Here is a 17,763-nt window from a genome sequence, read left to right on the forward strand (position 1 = left end):
ACATCAAAGCTTTACTTCCCTACAGTTTGGTTATAAAACAGGCCTGCCAACACATTATGGAATGTTCCTTTTCATTCTCATACCTTCGCTATAATCCATCCAGTTCAAAGCATAATAATACCTACCTATATAATACAAACAAAACACACTTATATAAAATAGACACATATTCCATTTAATTATGTTCAGAGGGCTTATCTACATTGACTTCGAGGAACTGCAAGTGCAATGCCATTAATTTGCGATAAGAATTCAGTTCGATTTTCAATAGAACACTCACCCATTAATATACCATTGTAGGAGGGGGTATATTGATTTCCGTCAGAAGCTTGCAACGGGGAAGGGAAACGTTTGCGATCATATAAAGTACATATATATATTTTGGATAAGTATAAACAGCCAAGACGATTTAGCCAGGTCTCTCCTTTTATTCGTCCGTCCGTATCTAAGCAAGCTAGTCATGAAGTTGTTAAGTTATCTGGATAAGTCAATCAAAGTGTTGTTTCTACTGCAGGAAGTATGTATATAATAAGTATATCGGACATGTACATCGGAATATTATGACAAAAAAGTACTTTCATTATATATAATTCATTTTAGTTTTTTGACAACAAATAATTTCAAAGTTAATTGAAGATAATAGAATGATACTTTGTTTTTATTCGGTTATTTGTACGGTATACAGAATTATTTTAATAAGTAGTCGAAAGGGTAAATAAAGCTTCGGCTTGGCGAAGCAAGCTTTCGTTTTGTTAAACTTTCGTTTTCATCTAAGAGGCAAGTTGCTCTGACAGAGTCCTTAAACTCTGGGCTTTCTTGGTAGAAATGCTTCTCAGTAAGCGCATTTGACGTGCTGACCCTTCCGAGAAACCCTTATGATTATGTAATCTACAATTTTAGCTAATGTGAATAAACATTAATGCAAAAGCGATATAAAATACGTTTATTTCAACTGGGAGATATGATCCTACTGACATCATATTTCTCTACGATTTTATTCAAAAAGTGGGATATTGGGGAAGTGATGCCACTCCACACATGTTGTTGGCGTTCCGAGCTAGCTTTAAGTAGCCACTTTCTCCCCAATCGGTTCCATAGGAGTTCTTTATTATCCAGTAGTCTCCCCACTTCCGATGGGTTCCAAAGCCGACTAAAAGAACGGAGTGTGTAAGGTCCTGTCTCTTAGATCTGCACGCCGGAATACTGAGGACTCCACCGGAGTACTGATCGAATTCCTCGTGGAGATGGTCAATGGACACCGCCACGGGTCCAATGTTGTAGACCACCTCCGCCAGTTCCCGTTCATCGTAGTTGCCGAGAGTGACGTAGCCCGACAATGTGCCTGCACTTCTGTCGCTTTTCCACAGGCATTCTCCTGATACAGGCTCGTACGGATAGGATTCCTTTGTGGCGATGCCATGGTCCCTGGTGTAGTTAAAGGCCACGCTCACCCAACCACCGCTGCAGCCGTTATTCGGATAGGGAACACAGTCCACCAAGTGCTTGGGTGAAAGGGGAACCAGATTTCCATACTTCTTCGCCATATGTGCCTCAAGAACACCCGAGGTGGAGAAGGCCCAGCAGCTCAGGCACTCGGTGCCCTGGTCTCCCACTGGCGATATATAGCCGTACTGCCGCCAGTCGATTCCTTCGGTGATCTGGTCGTACCTCTTGTAGTTTACAGTCTCCGTAAGTGCATTGGTACTCGTCTCCAGCGGCGCTGGGATCGACGAGCGATAATTGAAGAGGATTCTCTGATCTGTGTCGGAGAACTTGTTTAGTCCCATCTTGAATGCAACCTTTCCCTGCAAATAGAGCTGGTTGTGGCTTTCCACCGCCAGGACCCTCTGTTCGTATAGCGCCCGGTGGTATTTGTCCCTGTTCCTGTACTGCTTGTTGTACTTAGCCTTGTACTGGTCCCACTCCGTATCGCTGACCGCAGTCAAACCTAGCTCCACAAGGAGCAGAAGGATTAGACCGTGTACTACGGTCAGACGAGGCGTGCCCATTGCGAACTGATCGCGTTTAAAGTAGATTTGTAAATGATTTTGAGCTGGAAAAACTAGAAATCAAGAGCTTTATGTTTGCCTGGCGGCTGCGAATGCATTATCTGGGGTTATTTATGTGAACTGCTTATTGGTTTTGGGAAATTGGAAAAGATTACGATTAAAATGCAATATTTTGCTTATGTATAAAATTATATTATTTATTTATATGGTTTCTGGTTATAGGCTGGTTGTAAGTTACTTCTAATAGCTATAATTATATTAGCTATAATGCTTGCTAAGTTTACTTACTGAAAATTTATCTATATAAAATACATTTTCAAACATTGTAATCAAAATGAATTTGTTTAATATATTATTTTAAAAGTATCAGACCATCAAAAAAAACTTTATAATATAAATATACTCATATGAACTAATCAAGAATCACGCAATAGTTAAGTAAAGGGTAGCGGATAGTCGATTCCATCGATTTAAATTATAAGCAGTTAAGATGGAAAAACCATCCGTCCAGCTCCATATCTCGTGCTTTTCAAGCTGCCAATCAGTTGTAAGTCTGCATTGGGCATGATCTCCCTTCGGTTGCTGGTACTTCAAGTACTTTTCAATCTGCTCTTCGTGGAGTTCGGACTGACCTCGGTGAGCGATGTGGAGTGGGCGCGGTACAAGGCCAGATACAAGAAGCGTTACGGCCTAGAGGACCGATACCACCGGCGAATACTCGAAAAGAGAGTGCAGGCGGTTGCCAATCACAACGGACTCTATTCCCAGGGCAGATCGGGATTCAGGATGGGCTTGAACCAGCTATATATCGCCAGTGGGGAACCAGGGCACCGAGTGCCTGAGCTCCTGGGCCTTCTCCACCTCGGGTGTTCTTGAGGCGCATCTGGCGAAGAAGTACGGAAAGTTGGTGACCTTTCGCCCAAGCACTTGGTGGACTGCTTTCCCTATCCAAACCAGGGCTGCAACGCTGGTTGGGTGAGTGTGGCCTTTAACTTCAAGAGGGATTATGGCATTGCCTCCAAAGAGTCCTATCCCTACAAGCCCGAAAATGGAGAGTGTCGCTGGGACCGCAGAAAAAGTACAGGCACCTTGCGGGAATACGTTACACTAACCAGCAACGATGAAAGGGAATTGGCGAAGGTGGTCTACAAAATTGGACCCGTGGAGGTGTCCATTGACCACCTGCACGAGGAATTCGATCAATACTTTGGTGGCATCTTGAGGACTCCTTCGTGTAGAAATACCAACTACGATCTCAAACACTCTGTTCTTTTAGTTGGCTTTGAAACACATCCGAAATGGGGCGACTACTGGATAATAAAGAACTCCTATGGAACCGAATGGGGAGAAAGCGGCTACTTTAAGCTGGCTCGAAATTGCGAACAACATGTGTGGGGTGGCAACCCTTCCCCAATATCCTGTAATCTAACCATAAATGTCTCCCATACCCTTAAGAAACTATCTTGTTCCTTTTTCAAATAATTTTCCATTCTAGTATTTCCATGACTAGTATTGCGAAACTGGTATTGCCCTGTCTTACCGAAGCTTTAAATTGAGTTAGCCCGTTAAGGTCGATTAGAAGCATGCTGATATGAGGCCGTTAGAGGATTAATTCCGAAACATCTTTAAAGTTTAGGGTAAGCCGTTTAGCCGGCTTTGACCGCCGCAAAAGGGTGTTCCGAATGATTAATCTACCAGGTTTCGGGGATGAGAATCTTGCCAGGAGACGGCGCTAATGTCGCTTTGCATCCCTAGATTTGGCGAATTATAATGCTGCGGTTGGCTGCCTCATTTGTCGGGTGTTTCTTGGCCCCGCGTTGGGCGCCAAATCAAATGCGCAGGCAGCGCGGCCTAGCCCTTTCCCCTGGGAGGCATGAATTTGAGTTATGACTGGAGCGGAACTTTTACGGGCAACCGTAAATTTTTGGGGCACTGGCGCTGCCACTGGCTTAATATTCACACCTTTCGCGGGGGATGGCCCAGTTATTTATGCGCACGCATTATGGTTGATAGTGCGCTGCAGGGGCAGGGGCAGGGGCAGGGGGAGGGGTCCTCTTTTCTGGCTGATTGCTGATGGGTCATGGTTTATTATTTACTCTGAAAGAGACAGAACGACACACCGACCCACTGGCCCGGATCCTGGTCCCGCTGTTATTGTAATTGAAAGGTATAAATAACATTAGGCTAACAGCAAATAAATTTATGTTGTTTATGCTTCCTTTCTATCTCTCGCCGAGTGTGTTTGTACTCGAGCTTCCCTTTGACCTTTGTAAGCACTCTTCAGGGCTGTTGCGTGCCGGGGCTAATCGCTCAGGGGCCATCCGACGTCGAGGAGCGAACTGCCATCCGTCCTGGCCGACGACCCATCATCTTTCATCAATTTATTGGCGTTTCTGGGTCCCACCGAGCCGTTGTTATTTATTATTTACACTACACATTGATTACTATTATTGCTAATATTATTATTTGTATGGCTGCCTCTGGGATCCGCTCCTTATCGCTTATCAAACTCTGTTTGCCGCCCTCTGCACTTTTCGCTTGATTTTGTCCATTTTCGGACCGCATGTTATTTATGAACTTACGACGTTTGCCACGGCCTCAAGGTATTTTTCAAATAATAAATATTCCCTTTTCGGTTTTGCTTCTCTGGCTATTTGCCGCACGTTTTTGGGTCCACCCAAAAAGGGTATGTCAAATTTATCGGGAATAGTGGAACAGTCGATGTTTAAGAAGTAAATGAACTGACAGTTTTTTTTTTACCAGAGTGTATAAGTTTTTAGCCAGTGCTTAAAATTTATAAAATATTAAGTACACGTACATATACTTATTTTTTTACCATTTAAGTTCCATTTTAAAGTAAATTAAATGTACAAATAAATATTTCGTATAGGGTAAATATTTTATTCAAGTAAAGTATCAAGTAATAAAGTAATCAACGCTACTATTTGCAAGATGGTCCACAGAGTATTCGATATTCAAGTGAAATTTTCTCTCTTTATTCGACTTTAACTCTCTTATCTCCTTTGCATATAAGCATTTTTTTATTTATTGCATTTTTATAATTGAATTTGAATAATACATAGACACAGCAGTTGGCCAACAAGGCAACTTGGCTCGAATGTCTGTCTGTCCATTTGTTTGTGTGTATTTTTGCGTGTGTGTGTCTGTCGCTTTGTGGGTTATTAAATTATTGTTGCCTTTCTTTCGCTGTGTGGGGACTAGACAGGCATGCAAATACAATAAATGTATTTAAAATTGACAAATGGTTAGCAGCATTTGTTGTTGGCATTGCTGTTAGCTTTGTTAAGATTTATGTTAAGGCAAACAAAAATTCACAAACATGTATGCAATTGTATAAATTAAGCAGAATTCAATTGAGCGAGTGTGAGCTTAGAAATAAAGTAACTTAAGGATTTCCCATGAATTTCATTTGAATGTCTTGAGCAGTGGCCATCTGCCATCTACTTTAAGCTAAATTTGGTTTGTTTTTGTTTTTCAATTTAAGTTGCTGTGAATTTGACACTGTTCTAATTACGTCACTTAATTGAGTTTCTCAATTACCAACAGACCCTAAGGTATTGGTGATTTTTAAATTGACAACCGCACATTTAATTGTACATCTTAATTAAAATGGGTTTGATAGAAATTTTGCTTCTAACTCTTTGACGTCAAATGAGCAACCGAAAGGATCCCGTTAATTTTACTAATTATTATGTTCAGATTTTATTTGTTCTGATATACATAACAAAACCAAAGAAGTACTGTCTGCTACAATTTATACCAACCATATGTGCCTGTTTTGATCAGTAAAAGATTCATGCTCTTCTAATTAACTTTTGTGGCACAGTAGACAAATGTACCGAAATCAGCTTAACTACCCACATGCTCCCCTCGCCTGCTACCCAATTCCCCTCGGAGGCCCCAGCACGTCTAAGCTCCTTCTATTAAATCTGTATTCCGGGGTACGAGACTGGATGGGATACGCAATGGAATGGGAAGGTGGGGCATATGTGGGTACCGCCGATTGCATTTGTTTTTGCGACAGTGCGTGGCCACTGCTCTCGAAGTAACACTGTAAAAAATGGCACTTTAAGGCAATATCTGGATATACCCTCTGGATATATTCTTAGATTGAAAAGGCTGTCTAGACTCGTTTTTTATTGATCCGTCTAGCATTCCGTTAGTCGAGTATTATTTGCATTCCAATTTCTATTGATGTTTCAAAAGAATTTTAAATTTCTTTCTGAGTGACTGGTATTCCTCTAGATCTGAAGCTGGGATAAGAATAGAAAAGCATCATTATAATGCCATAACAGTCAGAGCCACCATGAAATATAAGTGAACAAATTTGAATGTCATGTTAACAGAGCTACAGTCCAGTGTTTTATCTTTAATTTAAAAGCAATCAGCATTTCTTTCAGTGCAAACCAGAGGCCAGTAGCGTCCACTAAACGGCTGTTAGTTCGGTTTCTGGGCGGGAGTGCGTGTGCCGGGCTCATGGAAAATGCATGACCAACGACTAGACGATGGAGCACTCTCGACTGTTAACGACTCGTCCCAGCGGAGTCCAAAGTGATTGCGGCTAATCAACGTTGACCACAGCTCTGGGTCAGGTGCCGTATCTGTAGCCGATTCCTTTGCCTTCTGTTTTGGGTTCCGGCTCGAAGTGCTTTGTTTGTGGGCCATTAAAATTAATCACGAAATGTGACGAAAAGTTTCTGTGGTATACCTTTAGTGCGTAATGCCGCCAGACAATGTGTTAACTAATAGACGACGGCAATGTGTAAATATTTGATACCAACTTGAGATTTGCAGAAAACACTTTGGTTATCAACTCTCTCGGGGATTCTGGTCAAGTTGGTTTACTTGAGGCGAAATTCATTCATTCTTATGGGTTTATGCAATATACGGAACCCTGAAATTGTATTTTTATTCAAGATGTTCGTTGAACTAAAGGTATCACGTAGAAGGAGGTGTTCCCGGACCAAGTCTATCTGGCCACGTCCGTATGGTTGTCCGTCCGTCTGTCCGTATTAACGTCGAGAATTCGGGAATAAGAACGCTAGAAAGTTGTGATTCTAGCGGCGCAAAAGAAGATTTCAGAAGATTGAAATCTGCGCAGCTTATAATCCAGGGGGAACTATCCGTCGCTTCTGTAGCCAGCTAATGTTTAAAAATTAAAACTGCGGCTGGCGCTATTCGAAAACGGCGAGGTATTGATAGACACGTGTGTGATTGATGATAGTCCTGGACAGGGATACATTTTTGGGGCATAATCTAGACTTAGCAATGTGGGGATTCATTTCGGTTAGCCGTGATGCAAGACATCCTGCCAGCAGCCAAGAGACCAGCAAAAAGCTGCTGCGGAAGTGGTCATGCAAGTGGAAAACGTGACATACACACAACAATGCAATGGGAAGTTGCGGCTTTACGGGATGGGCGGTGGTGTGGATGTGGGCGTGGAAGCGGTGGGAGTGGCGCACTAAACCTGCTCACCGCAATTTAGCGGGCGGAAAAATTCACAATGCAAGGCATCGACGTTCGCGCTGACGATGTGCAAAGGCAGATGAATGAAATTGCAACCATGGCAGCCAAATCCTTACACATTTAAAAATAGTTTAAAAAAGGATTTATTCTTATAAGAATACTTATATGTCTGCTGCGATTTCAAAATATTTCAGCTAGTAAGTTTCAGCATTTCATAAGTTATTTACATTTGTCACCGATTCAATTTGGACTCGCAATGTTTTCCTCAGTGTTACTTTGAAAATAATTAAACTTAATTTTATTTTTATAAAATGTTGATTAACTCGTTAAATCTAAATTGAGTTTGTTTGTAATGTTCTTCTTGAATAAATCAACGTTTTTGGAAGTGCAGACCGGGCTTCAGTTTTGCTATTACCATCGAAAGCGTTCCTGATCACTGCCACTCGCATCCTCCGGTTTTAGTTCCGCTGCGGGGTGTTTGCCATTGACTGGACCGCCCACTCAGCCGTCGCCAAATGAGATGAGGTCCTAATGAGTTACGCAAAATGCACTTCCACTGCTCCCCAGTTCCGCCGGCCCGAAATGCAGTAAGTCCTCGGATCGAGTGATGCATCTATTTTGAATGCCACTGCGGTGGTTTCGGTGGTGCCGGTCATTGGTGGAGATGAGTATCGGGATGTTCTGAAAGCGGCCCGGTTCCATTGCCATTGTCGGGTATTGCATTGATTATATGCAATCCAAAATCGTGAGTTGCCTTCGGTTCGGCGTTGGCTTATATCGGCGCACCCTAATTGAAATCGCTCCCGCTCGGTTGTCAGTTGTGGTTGAGGTAACCCGGACGGATCCTGCGCCAACGGAAATTCATTTTTAGACCCTCTAACATCATATACTTATTTATATAAAGGTGTAACTTTCGTTAGAGAGTCGTTTTAGCTTAAAGTTTTCGGCGCTCAAATAGCTGAGAGCAAGCTTGAACTTAATATTATCCATAGTACTGTAAAGTCAGCCGTTTGGGCTATGCATGTTTTTCCAGTTCTATCTACTGGTCATCATTATTTTCCTTGTCTGCAGCAGCCATCAATTAGCCCTCGTTTAATCACCTGAAACAATAGCCGGCCATTTGAGCTTTATAGTTTGTTAATAGCCGTTAATATGTCTACCCCCATTATTTGGCGACTATCTGTGCCTCTAACCATAAATGTACCTATCCCGGCGGCGCTGTAACATCTGTCATTTATGTTGTAATTATTATTTTTATTACCCTTCGGCCATCGGGCACCGCTCCACACTATTCGGACACACTTACATAAACGACCATAAACCCAATTGCTTTGGCATCGAGCGCTTTTCCAGCATTTGAGCCTGTCGCACATATGTATGGTGCACACACACTGGGGATACACTTACGTCAGTCAAATATTCTGGAGCTCTTCAGAAAGCCAGGTACTGGGGGCCATGGGATTCGAATGGTCGTTCATCTGGTTTATTGGCCACTTGCTTTAAATTGTAAATCCTTGGCCCAGCAGCCAAGTCAAATGTCATTTGACAGGAGCAGCCAGCCAAGTTCTTCGCATTCAGTTGGACTGCCAGTCAGTCGGTGATTCGGTGTGCCTCAGTCCGCAGTCCACAGCTTTGGCCCTATCTCTTTGTGCCCCATCTCAATATCCAGCTCCAGCTTCTGCCCAGCCTCTACCTCCTCCTCCACCTCCACCACCACCTCCACCACCACCTCCACCCCATCTCGATGGCCTGCATCCATCTTTCCAGTTCTCCGGGAAAGTATTCGCCTTGTGTGTGTGTGTGTCTGCGTAATTGATTCGTGTTAACTCTTGACTGGCAATAGACGAGCAAGCCAAGCAAATGCGACCCGCAGTCATACGACACTGCGAGAAAAAGCGTCGTGAATGTATTAAATTGATCTTACAAAGGTGCCTGCTTACGAAATCTATCAACTTATTCCATTCGTTTGATCGAAGTTAAAAAGACAATGCAGATAAAACGTGACATTTATAGAATATGATATATTATTGTTTAACTCCTTATATTTTAAATTGACCTCAACTTCACATTGACTAGAATAATTCGTTTTTTGCAGTGTGCTAACTCCCCATCTGTGGGTCCTCTGTACCATCAGTGAGCTGAAGCTGTCTTTGTGCGGGACACATTGGCTGTCATAGATCATGCACTTGGTTAAATCAAAAATTCTCGATGTCAACTCTCGTTTTAGCACACGACTGCAGCAAATGGCTGCTCTTCTCAGAGTCCTCTTTTGGCACTTGTAATTTGAATTTGATTACGTGAAACCTCCAGGATTCGTCTAATTACATTAAATTCATGTAAGTCAAAAACGGAACGGTAGCAGCACCATCCGTTCATCCTGGCCAACACGAATCGTCTATAAAATATTCATGAATGTGTATTAAGTGCGCGATCTACCCCAGTTTATGCCAACGAACGCAAAAATATGCAGTTCTCCTTTGGCAACTCTTGCAACTTTGGCTATATCCTTCCATGCTGGCGCTGCTTTCCTCGTTTTCCCTCTGTTTTTCTGTTTGGATTCGCTTCTATTTCTGGATGGGTTCGTTCTGGCTGTTTGTGCGTTTTATTCTACGACTCGGCTTACCTGGCGCGTCACTCTTCTGGGATCGAAAGTTGGAGGTGGAAGGTGGAATGTTGGAGGTTGGAGGCCGCTTGCCACGGAATATGGTAACTAACGATGATTGAACGCTTTCGGTTGGTTGATTTTGTCGCGCAGATACAAAACCTCCACACACAAGTTGACACCTCCAGCACCACTGCCACTCCCACTCCCGCTCCCAATCCCGCTCCCGCTCCTCGCGCATTTTTCCCGCTTTCTCGCTCTCCATCGCTTTTCCGCCTTTCCACATGCCAAGGCATACAATTTCTACAATTTGCGAAAGCTTCAGCCCCTGTCGTTGCGCTGACGGCTCTGCAGCTGAAATACACTCCTACACACGCCGCACTCCTAGGACTGCAGTTGCAAAGTTTTGCATGCATTTGGCGCATTTAAAGGATTAACGTCATAAGCTTTGCGCTACACACGCGATGACAGATGAATTTTACACAGCTGCCAGTCCAGAGTGTGGAGTGTACAAGTGCACTGGCCGAAAATTAGACTGAATTGTCTATTGCGCCATGGGAATGTATGATTGTTTGAACTTCCTTTAAAGTGAATAAGCTGAATTGAATTGTTAAGCATTTATTCTCTAATTAATACGTAACAAGCTTGATCTATAAATAAAAAAGAAAGATGTACCTTTAATTTTGATTGCTTCATTCAGTTTCACTATATTTCTAACCTCTATGGAAGTGGTGCAAATGTATCTGCATCTGAACTGTACGTAATGTTTTTTCTGTGTTTTAATTCTTTATGGATGTGGTATGCTTTTCGATGCTCGACTTGTTGGAGCAGCCGCGGCTTCTTTACCCGCCAATGTGCTGCACTGCGTCCTCGCTTTTTGCTCTTTGCTTTTTTGGGATTGCAAACAGTTCTAAGTGCGATTGCCAAGCCGCCGTCGCTATTTTGCTTGGATTCTCCTTGGGCTGCGGGATGACAGTCTGTCATCAATCAATAAGATTAAATGTCAGCGCAGCTCTGCTTCCGCCCTGAAGTTGAAGTCCTCGAAAATTGTATAAATAAGTTATCATTTTCTGTTAAATGCCTAACGATGATTCATCGCCAAATCGATGCAGCTATCGATTTCATAAAGAGGTGTGGTGATGGAATTTGTATTAAATTAATTACTTTAGCCACTTTGCAAGAAGTGCAAAGGACTATGCGAGATTGGTCCAGGAATGCCTAGTGACTTACCTTAGATTGGTTTTTAGTACAAAATTCCACTTTAAAATGTTTTAAATTTGCTTTTTAAGAACTGCAGTGAGTGAGTGGAAATGCTGTTTATACTATGCGTTTAAAAATACAGCATAAAATTAGCAGACGATTATTTCGAAGCTTGTGCTAATATTTCATGGGTTGTCCCAAATAGTTGTGGAAATATTTTGCCATTATTCATTCGGCCGACGCTAACATTTTGATGTTTAAATATTTCATTTGATTTAAATCAAATTTCGTTTGGCCGGCGCGTTTCGTATAAATAAATATCGCCGCCGTTTTTTGCCGCTCTTTTTGAGTCATTTGTGCTGTTTTTACGCGCATTTGGCCACGGGGGCAGCAAATGTTTTTCGTCATCTGCTGTTCTGATGATATAGCGAGTGCAATCAAAATGATGTGTATAACAAATTTACCGTTATTTATGCATACAAAAATTGCACGGCAATTAACTTTAGCAAGGGCGTTGCGATTGGAATTGGCAAATCTGCTGCTGCTCGAACGCCAAAAAAAAAAAAAATGCCTCCCACTTGCCGGTCATAAATGGAGAAGCTATGTTGCATATTGACGCCCCAGTCCGATTTGTTCTCTCCCCGCCCCACCGCCATAGTTTGTTTGTCCAGTCATGTTGCACAAATAGAAAGGGAACACTACAGAAAATTACTCAGCAAGTTTTAAGTGATTATAGCCAACAATAAACACAGCTACATTTTTAGGGAAATAGATATAACTAAGTTCGTTGAAGCAAAAGATCCAACTTCCATACTTCTTATAAGATGTTGAATATTATATCAAGGGGAATAGATCGTGATGAACTTGAAGCAATGAAATCCTGAACAGTGTGCATCGACCCAGCTGCTGCACGGTTTTGTTAGTTAGTGGCCCAGCTTCCCCCGCTACAGTTGGGAATATTATTGGTTTAGTTACATTTGCATTTGTAACTGCGATTTGCACAGCGGAAATAAAACACAAATCGCTGCAAACTGAACGGTCCAAATTGCACAAAAGGGCGACCGGAAAATCTGGAAGGGATTGGCTTGGACCGGCGGATCTTTTGTTTCCCGCCGGGAGAAAAAAAAAAAACAAAATATAATGGCAAATGTCTGAGCATTGGGGTTCATAGCTCCAATGGGCGACGATGAACGGATAGTTAGTTAGTTACCTTTAGGGGGAGAAAAGTTCGTGGACTTAGGTGAATTAAAAGTGAGCGGGATAAATTAAAAAATTTGTAAGAACTAATTTGGAAAATTAGAATTCAAAAGCAGGTTGATAATTTATTTATTAATACAGAATTGCCAGGGCTTATATCCTGTGAAAGGTTCCAATGAATAATAGTAAGCAAAAGCTTAATTTACATTACTTACATAAGTATCCAAGAAATCGAAACTAAATAAAAGAAACAGTTTATTTTTAATGCTGTGCAACTTGTACTTCTACGGTTTGGTTTAGTTTTTCACTTCTAGTCATCGGGTAGCGATTGCAATTGAAGATTCCATCCGGAAAAGTGGTTCAGAAGCAGGTTGCAATGGTCCTAGGGTGATTAAAGGCGATCAGGTGGGCAGTAGTTCGTTTCGGGCAATGATACTGCTGCAATATGCAGGCCAAAATTCCTTGCTGTGCGTTTCAAAGTTGGGGAAAGTCCACCTGTCAGTCACTCTCTCTCTCCCTGTCTCTTTTGGATCCCCTGAATATCATCAGGCCGGGAAAATTTAGATGGAGCTGGGGAAGCTATGTCGGGTAAACGGATACCGCCTTGCCAGGTCGCAGTTGTAGCCGCCACTGTTGCTGCCGTTTGATGATGATGAAATGGCGTGCCAGCAGATACTGTGCACCGACCACGTCCACTCCCACTCCAGCCCAGCCCATCGCATCCCATGCCGCCCCTCGTCCGGAACGAGTGCACGTGTGTGTGTTTCAGCGTTTGTGTGGCCTGCCTGAAAGGAATGTGCAATAGAAACCAAAAATATGCGATATAATTCCAAAGCACAATAGCATGAAGTACATCATCAGTGTGGATTTATGGTTGACTGCTAGAATAGGTCAGCTGGCGCATTTACTCCGGAGCAGCAGCAGTGGCAGCGGCAACATCAGCAATTGGAGCTGCGGAGCAGTGGAGCAGCGAACCCGTACCGATGCGATGCAAGGCTACCGGCGTATCGAGCTTTAGGTAAATTACATGCTCAGGCTCGTGCACATGCCACAGCAAAGCTGAACACATGTGCCACGCCCAACGACCAAACACCCACCCTCAGCACACACTGAAAAATCATTAAGGGTAAATTGAATTTTTTAACTATTCGATACATTTTTAGCTAGACAACACTCGCGCTTTATAGTTCTGAAACGCTAATTTAACTATATCCTCCAACGTATTGTATTGGAAATTATAGCGTCGTGGGCTTGCTCATTCATTTTTCATTTAATTCATTTTTTCGTTCATTCATTTTTAATTTTACCAACTTTGCTTACATCTTTTGGGCGGTTTGATTGAATCTCTATCTGTCCTAAGAACTATATAGATAAATAGTTAATTTCTAATCGCTTTATTCACTTAGTGATTTCGAGAATTTGCATGTATATTTGCTTTACGAAAATTACACCGATTTTCGTCGCCGTGCAGGAGGATTCACTTTGGTTTGGCTGCCTTTGGTGCTGCTGTTGTCTCGACTCAACTCGACTCGACTCGAATCGCATGGTTCGAGGGCGCTAAAAAATATTGAAATCCCACTGACTGACTAACCGAACCGGGCTGAATGAAGCCGGGCAGGCACCTCCACTCCCGTCCCACTCTAATGACGTGTGTTTGACATGAAATATTCATATGGGCGACAGTCAGATAGAGTTTTCCTGTTTGCCACCACACGCAGCCGGAAAGGTCTTTAAAGTGTCACCAAGTTTCGAGTGCGCCCTGGGGGCAAAATGCAAAACTCAAATCGGTTGGCATTAGTCTAATGGCCGGCCCAACTGGCGCTGTGTTTGGCCGAAAATCCTTAAAAAGGGAAAACCAGGGGACGTCATCAGCGATGTCTTAACTTAAATTTGCGAAGAAACAAAACGTAGCTCGGAGCCCTCGCCTCGACCTTCTTGGGCGCCCTGATTTGTAATTCAAAGCCAGTTGGCTGCTTCTCCCAGGCCATGGCCGAAACATATGTTACGAATTATAAGGAATTAGATTCATAATAAAATAAAGGAGCCACCGTCGAGTTGTAATCAAAACAGAATATGCCCATTCCATTCCGGGCAGCCCCGAACTGTCCGCACGAACGGATCGGTTCGCCACCCGCAGCAGCAGCAGTCCCACCATCTAAATGTTGCTCCTGGGCAGCAAAATCGCAGCAGCAGCAGCACAGCAGGAGCAGTAGCAATCAGTGCACAGTGTGCTCATGGATTTTGGTAAATTTCTGGCTGCCATCAGGTGAAATTTGATTAGGGTCGTAAGGGCAATGATTGAGAAAACGTGATCAAATATGTTGCCATAAATGTTTAAATGTTGCTGGTAGCCTTTGTCCCTGTTCATCCCGCCTGTCAGACCCTAGAGACCCCCGGTCACCCCCTTGATTACCATTGTCCGCGGTCCAGGGTGCATGTGAAAGGAAAAACTCGGGTTTATTATGTTGATGACTTTTAGCTGTGATTATCGTTGCCCATTTATGGTTGTCGTCGACATAACGCTTATAAATGGCCCTGTATTTCCGCTTCCCCTTTTTTCTGTGTCCTTTTAATATCTTCAATCGGATTGCGTGCTGTTCACGTAAAGATAGAACTACGAATACAATTTATAATTAGAACTGGCTTTTGCTAGGGTTTTTTTAATTGCTTTTATTTATTTCTTTGGAATTGTTGTGACTAACGCAATAGATATAAGCTTTCACGTGTAGCTTTAGGATATACATAAAGAAATGAACTGACACGATACTGTTTTAATACACATAACTCGATAAAGCTAAGATTGTAAAATATAACATAACACCTTTTGGAAATATATAAACCTATTAAAAAAATCCGTTTCATCTCTGCTTGCAAAGCATGCTATTTCCGCTTGCTACAGAAATCGCGTTTCTACGCGCGTATCTCCATTGTACAATACATTCACTAATTGAGCATCGGGTATCTAAAAGTCATTCGACTATTGCGTTTTAAACGCTTTTATTAGACCGCTCCGATTCTAAAAATATTAAACATTTCAATTTATATTGACAAAAGTTGACCGAACGAAATATATTTAAAAGATTGCTTAATCTTAACTTTCCACTAGTATCCGTGATCTCGACGTTCGTAGGGATGGTCTGGCATATGGAAATGTACAGAAAGAAATCCCCTTCTGCAGAACACCAACTGCCATTTGAGACCAATTAACCCGCCATCTACATAAGGCACAATCCAATTAAATTTCACCGCCGAAGACAGCAAACACATGTTAACATAGCCAACTGAAGCGCGAGGGCCAATTTAATTAACACTAGTCAATACAGACTGGTTACCTAAGTGGGTTAAGTTTTATTTAACCGTTAACTGGGCTAATGCAAGAGCACACAGCCCGCTGGAAGCGCCCTCAATGATATGGGCGATTGGCGGCGGGAGGCAAGGTCACATGTAAATAGCAACCTATGACCTCATCTAAGCGCCTTATTATCGGGAATAAAACCGAAGTTTCAGTGATGCTGTGGTTAATTTAGGTATGGATATGAGCAACCACTGATGTGTGGTTTAGCCCAGTCCCTACCACTCGCCACAGTCCGCATCCCATTTTCATTTCCCACTTCCCACACAGTTGAGTTCAAAATAATATATCTCGTTCATTATGACAATGAAATGAGATGGGCTTTAATCGACAGGGACTATTGCATCTGAATTCTTAATTATAAAATCAGATGTTATGATTTGCCAAGACCTAGTGAGACCAAAACCAAATGGTTGCTTAATTGATATAGTATCTCATGTCACTGATAGTTGGCTTGATTCGTGACAAGGACCTAAGTGGATTCTAAAGGGTTATATAGCCGCACACAAGGTGCTTCCCAATGGGGTGGGTGGGTGTAAGACCGACGCGAGTGGGGACCTTCAGTAACAAACTATGGTTATAATTGCGTTAACTAAGTGGCGGGTACGGATTACGGCTTTATGGCATTGCAATGCAATATGGGTGTGCGGCATTAATTTGTGATTTGTGATTGCTTAATTAAGGCAATTAGATTGCAACGGCAATCGTCATGACGATGATATAGACATACTTGCATACAGACGTCGTCGGTGGCAATGGTGATTCTGATCATTAGCGCATTGGCCAGCTTTCAGAGGCTTTTGCCCCCGGCGTAGGAGCATTTGCATAACTTATGCCGGGGTCCTCCTGAATCAGCGACCCTGCTACAAAATCGCGGTGTTATAAAGCTTGAACTTCGCTTTCAAATGCCAGGGTATGAATGGGCTATTTGGCACCAAAAGGTGCAAAGTAAATGGCTTAAATAGGAGTGGATAGATGTACAAATCATCAAACTACAATAGAGTTCAACATGATTGCAAATCAAACCAAGCTAAATAGTTATCCCACTTTCAGATAATACGTAGGTAAAATATTCCGAGAAAAGATTTAGTGAAATACATAATGAAGATTATTTGCAGTGCCACTTGGCAGTGCAATCTCAGATGGAAAAACTGTAGCTACAGTCGAATATTATCTCAAATAAGTATTCACATAAATGTAATTGGTATGTTGAAGTCGGGCTGTCCACCTTCCGAACTGCCAGGACTCTTAGTTCCCATTTGGGCATGGTCCCATCATTTCTAATTTATAAACCTAATGCGGTGCTGACGCAGCAGTAAAAGCAGAAGGGACAGCAAGAGAAGAAGCAACCCGAGCAGCAGCTGCATTGTCCTGACTATTTAAAATCATTTAATATGCAAGTGTCTTTGTCCTGGTCTCCAAGTCGCCCGGTCGCCCAGTCTTCGCTTCTGCGTGTCTTCGAGGTTGTGAGTCTGCGAGTCTGCTGCAAGTGCAAGTGCGAATGCGAATACGAGGCCGTCGACTGTCATATTTATTTTTCATTTGAGTGCAGCGCGGAAGTAAAACTTTGCCATTTGGCAAAACAAGGGCGCGAATGTCGCGCTCCTTGGACGCACGTCAGCTGGCTTCCTTCCGCGCCTTCGAGAGGAGCCCGCCGAAAAGGACATGCATTTTCATATAATGCAGCTGCAGAGGATTGTACATTATTTAGCATCCTTTTGGGAAGCAGCGGATGCCGCGCCTGAATAATTGAATAGAGCGCTCTGCGTAATAAATGCTTTCTGCCAGTGTGGTGAAAGTTTTGCCACCCCACTTGAGTGGCCTTTGTATTTATTGCCCTGCTTTTTGTTTTCCAGCGCCGATGATCCACCATCGGTTGCCGGTGAAGTCGCCTGTCAAGTGGCCTCTGACATGAA

The 17,763-nt window shown here is 42.8% G+C and overlaps 1 protein-coding gene, 1 long non-coding RNA gene and 1 pseudogene across 3 annotated transcripts, besides 1 other annotated feature; 1 reads left to right on the forward strand and 2 right to left on the reverse strand.

The window, feature by feature from the left end:
- Positions 1–632: 632 nt before the first annotated feature.
- On the reverse strand, positions 633–2,045 carry CtsL3 (Cathepsin L3). 2 transcript variants are annotated; one of them, NM_001300262.1, is made up of 1 exon: positions 633–2,045. In NM_001300262.1, the coding sequence occupies exon 1, from the start codon at positions 2,007–2,009 to the stop codon at positions 999–1,001; it is 1,011 nt and encodes a 336-aa protein (NP_001287191.1). In that variant the 5' UTR covers positions 2,010–2,045; the 3' UTR covers positions 633–998. The 2 variants fall into 2 exon arrangements, with proteins under 2 accessions (NP_001287191.1, NP_649608.1); NM_141351.3 differs by having other exon boundaries at positions 923–2,045.
- A 528-nt stretch (positions 2,046–2,573) lies between these two features.
- On the forward strand, positions 2,574–3,428 carry CR1075 (annotated as a pseudogene).
- A 9,165-nt stretch (positions 3,429–12,593) lies between these two features.
- lncRNA:CR46221 (long non-coding RNA:CR46221) lies at positions 12,594–13,179 on the reverse strand. The gene is made up of 2 exons (NR_133334.1): positions 12,711–13,179; positions 12,594–12,655 (listed from the first exon to the last, which is right to left on the reverse strand). It is a non-coding gene; the product is annotated as a long non-coding RNA:CR46221 (long non-coding RNA).
- Positions 13,180–15,421: 2,242 nt separating this feature from the next.
- Positions 15,422–15,484: a mobile genetic element.
- Positions 15,485–17,763: the final 2,279 nt, after the last annotated feature.

Source organism: Drosophila melanogaster, chromosome 3R (genome assembly GCF_000001215.4).
Source record: "Drosophila melanogaster chromosome 3R".
NCBI classification, from domain to species: Eukaryota; Metazoa; Arthropoda; class Insecta; order Diptera; family Drosophilidae; genus Drosophila; species Drosophila melanogaster.

Coding starts and splice junctions, on each gene's coding strand:
- CtsL3 (NM_001300262.1), bottom strand. CDS start 2,009: ATGGGCACGCCTCGTCTGACCGTAGTACACGGTCTAATCCTTCTGCTC.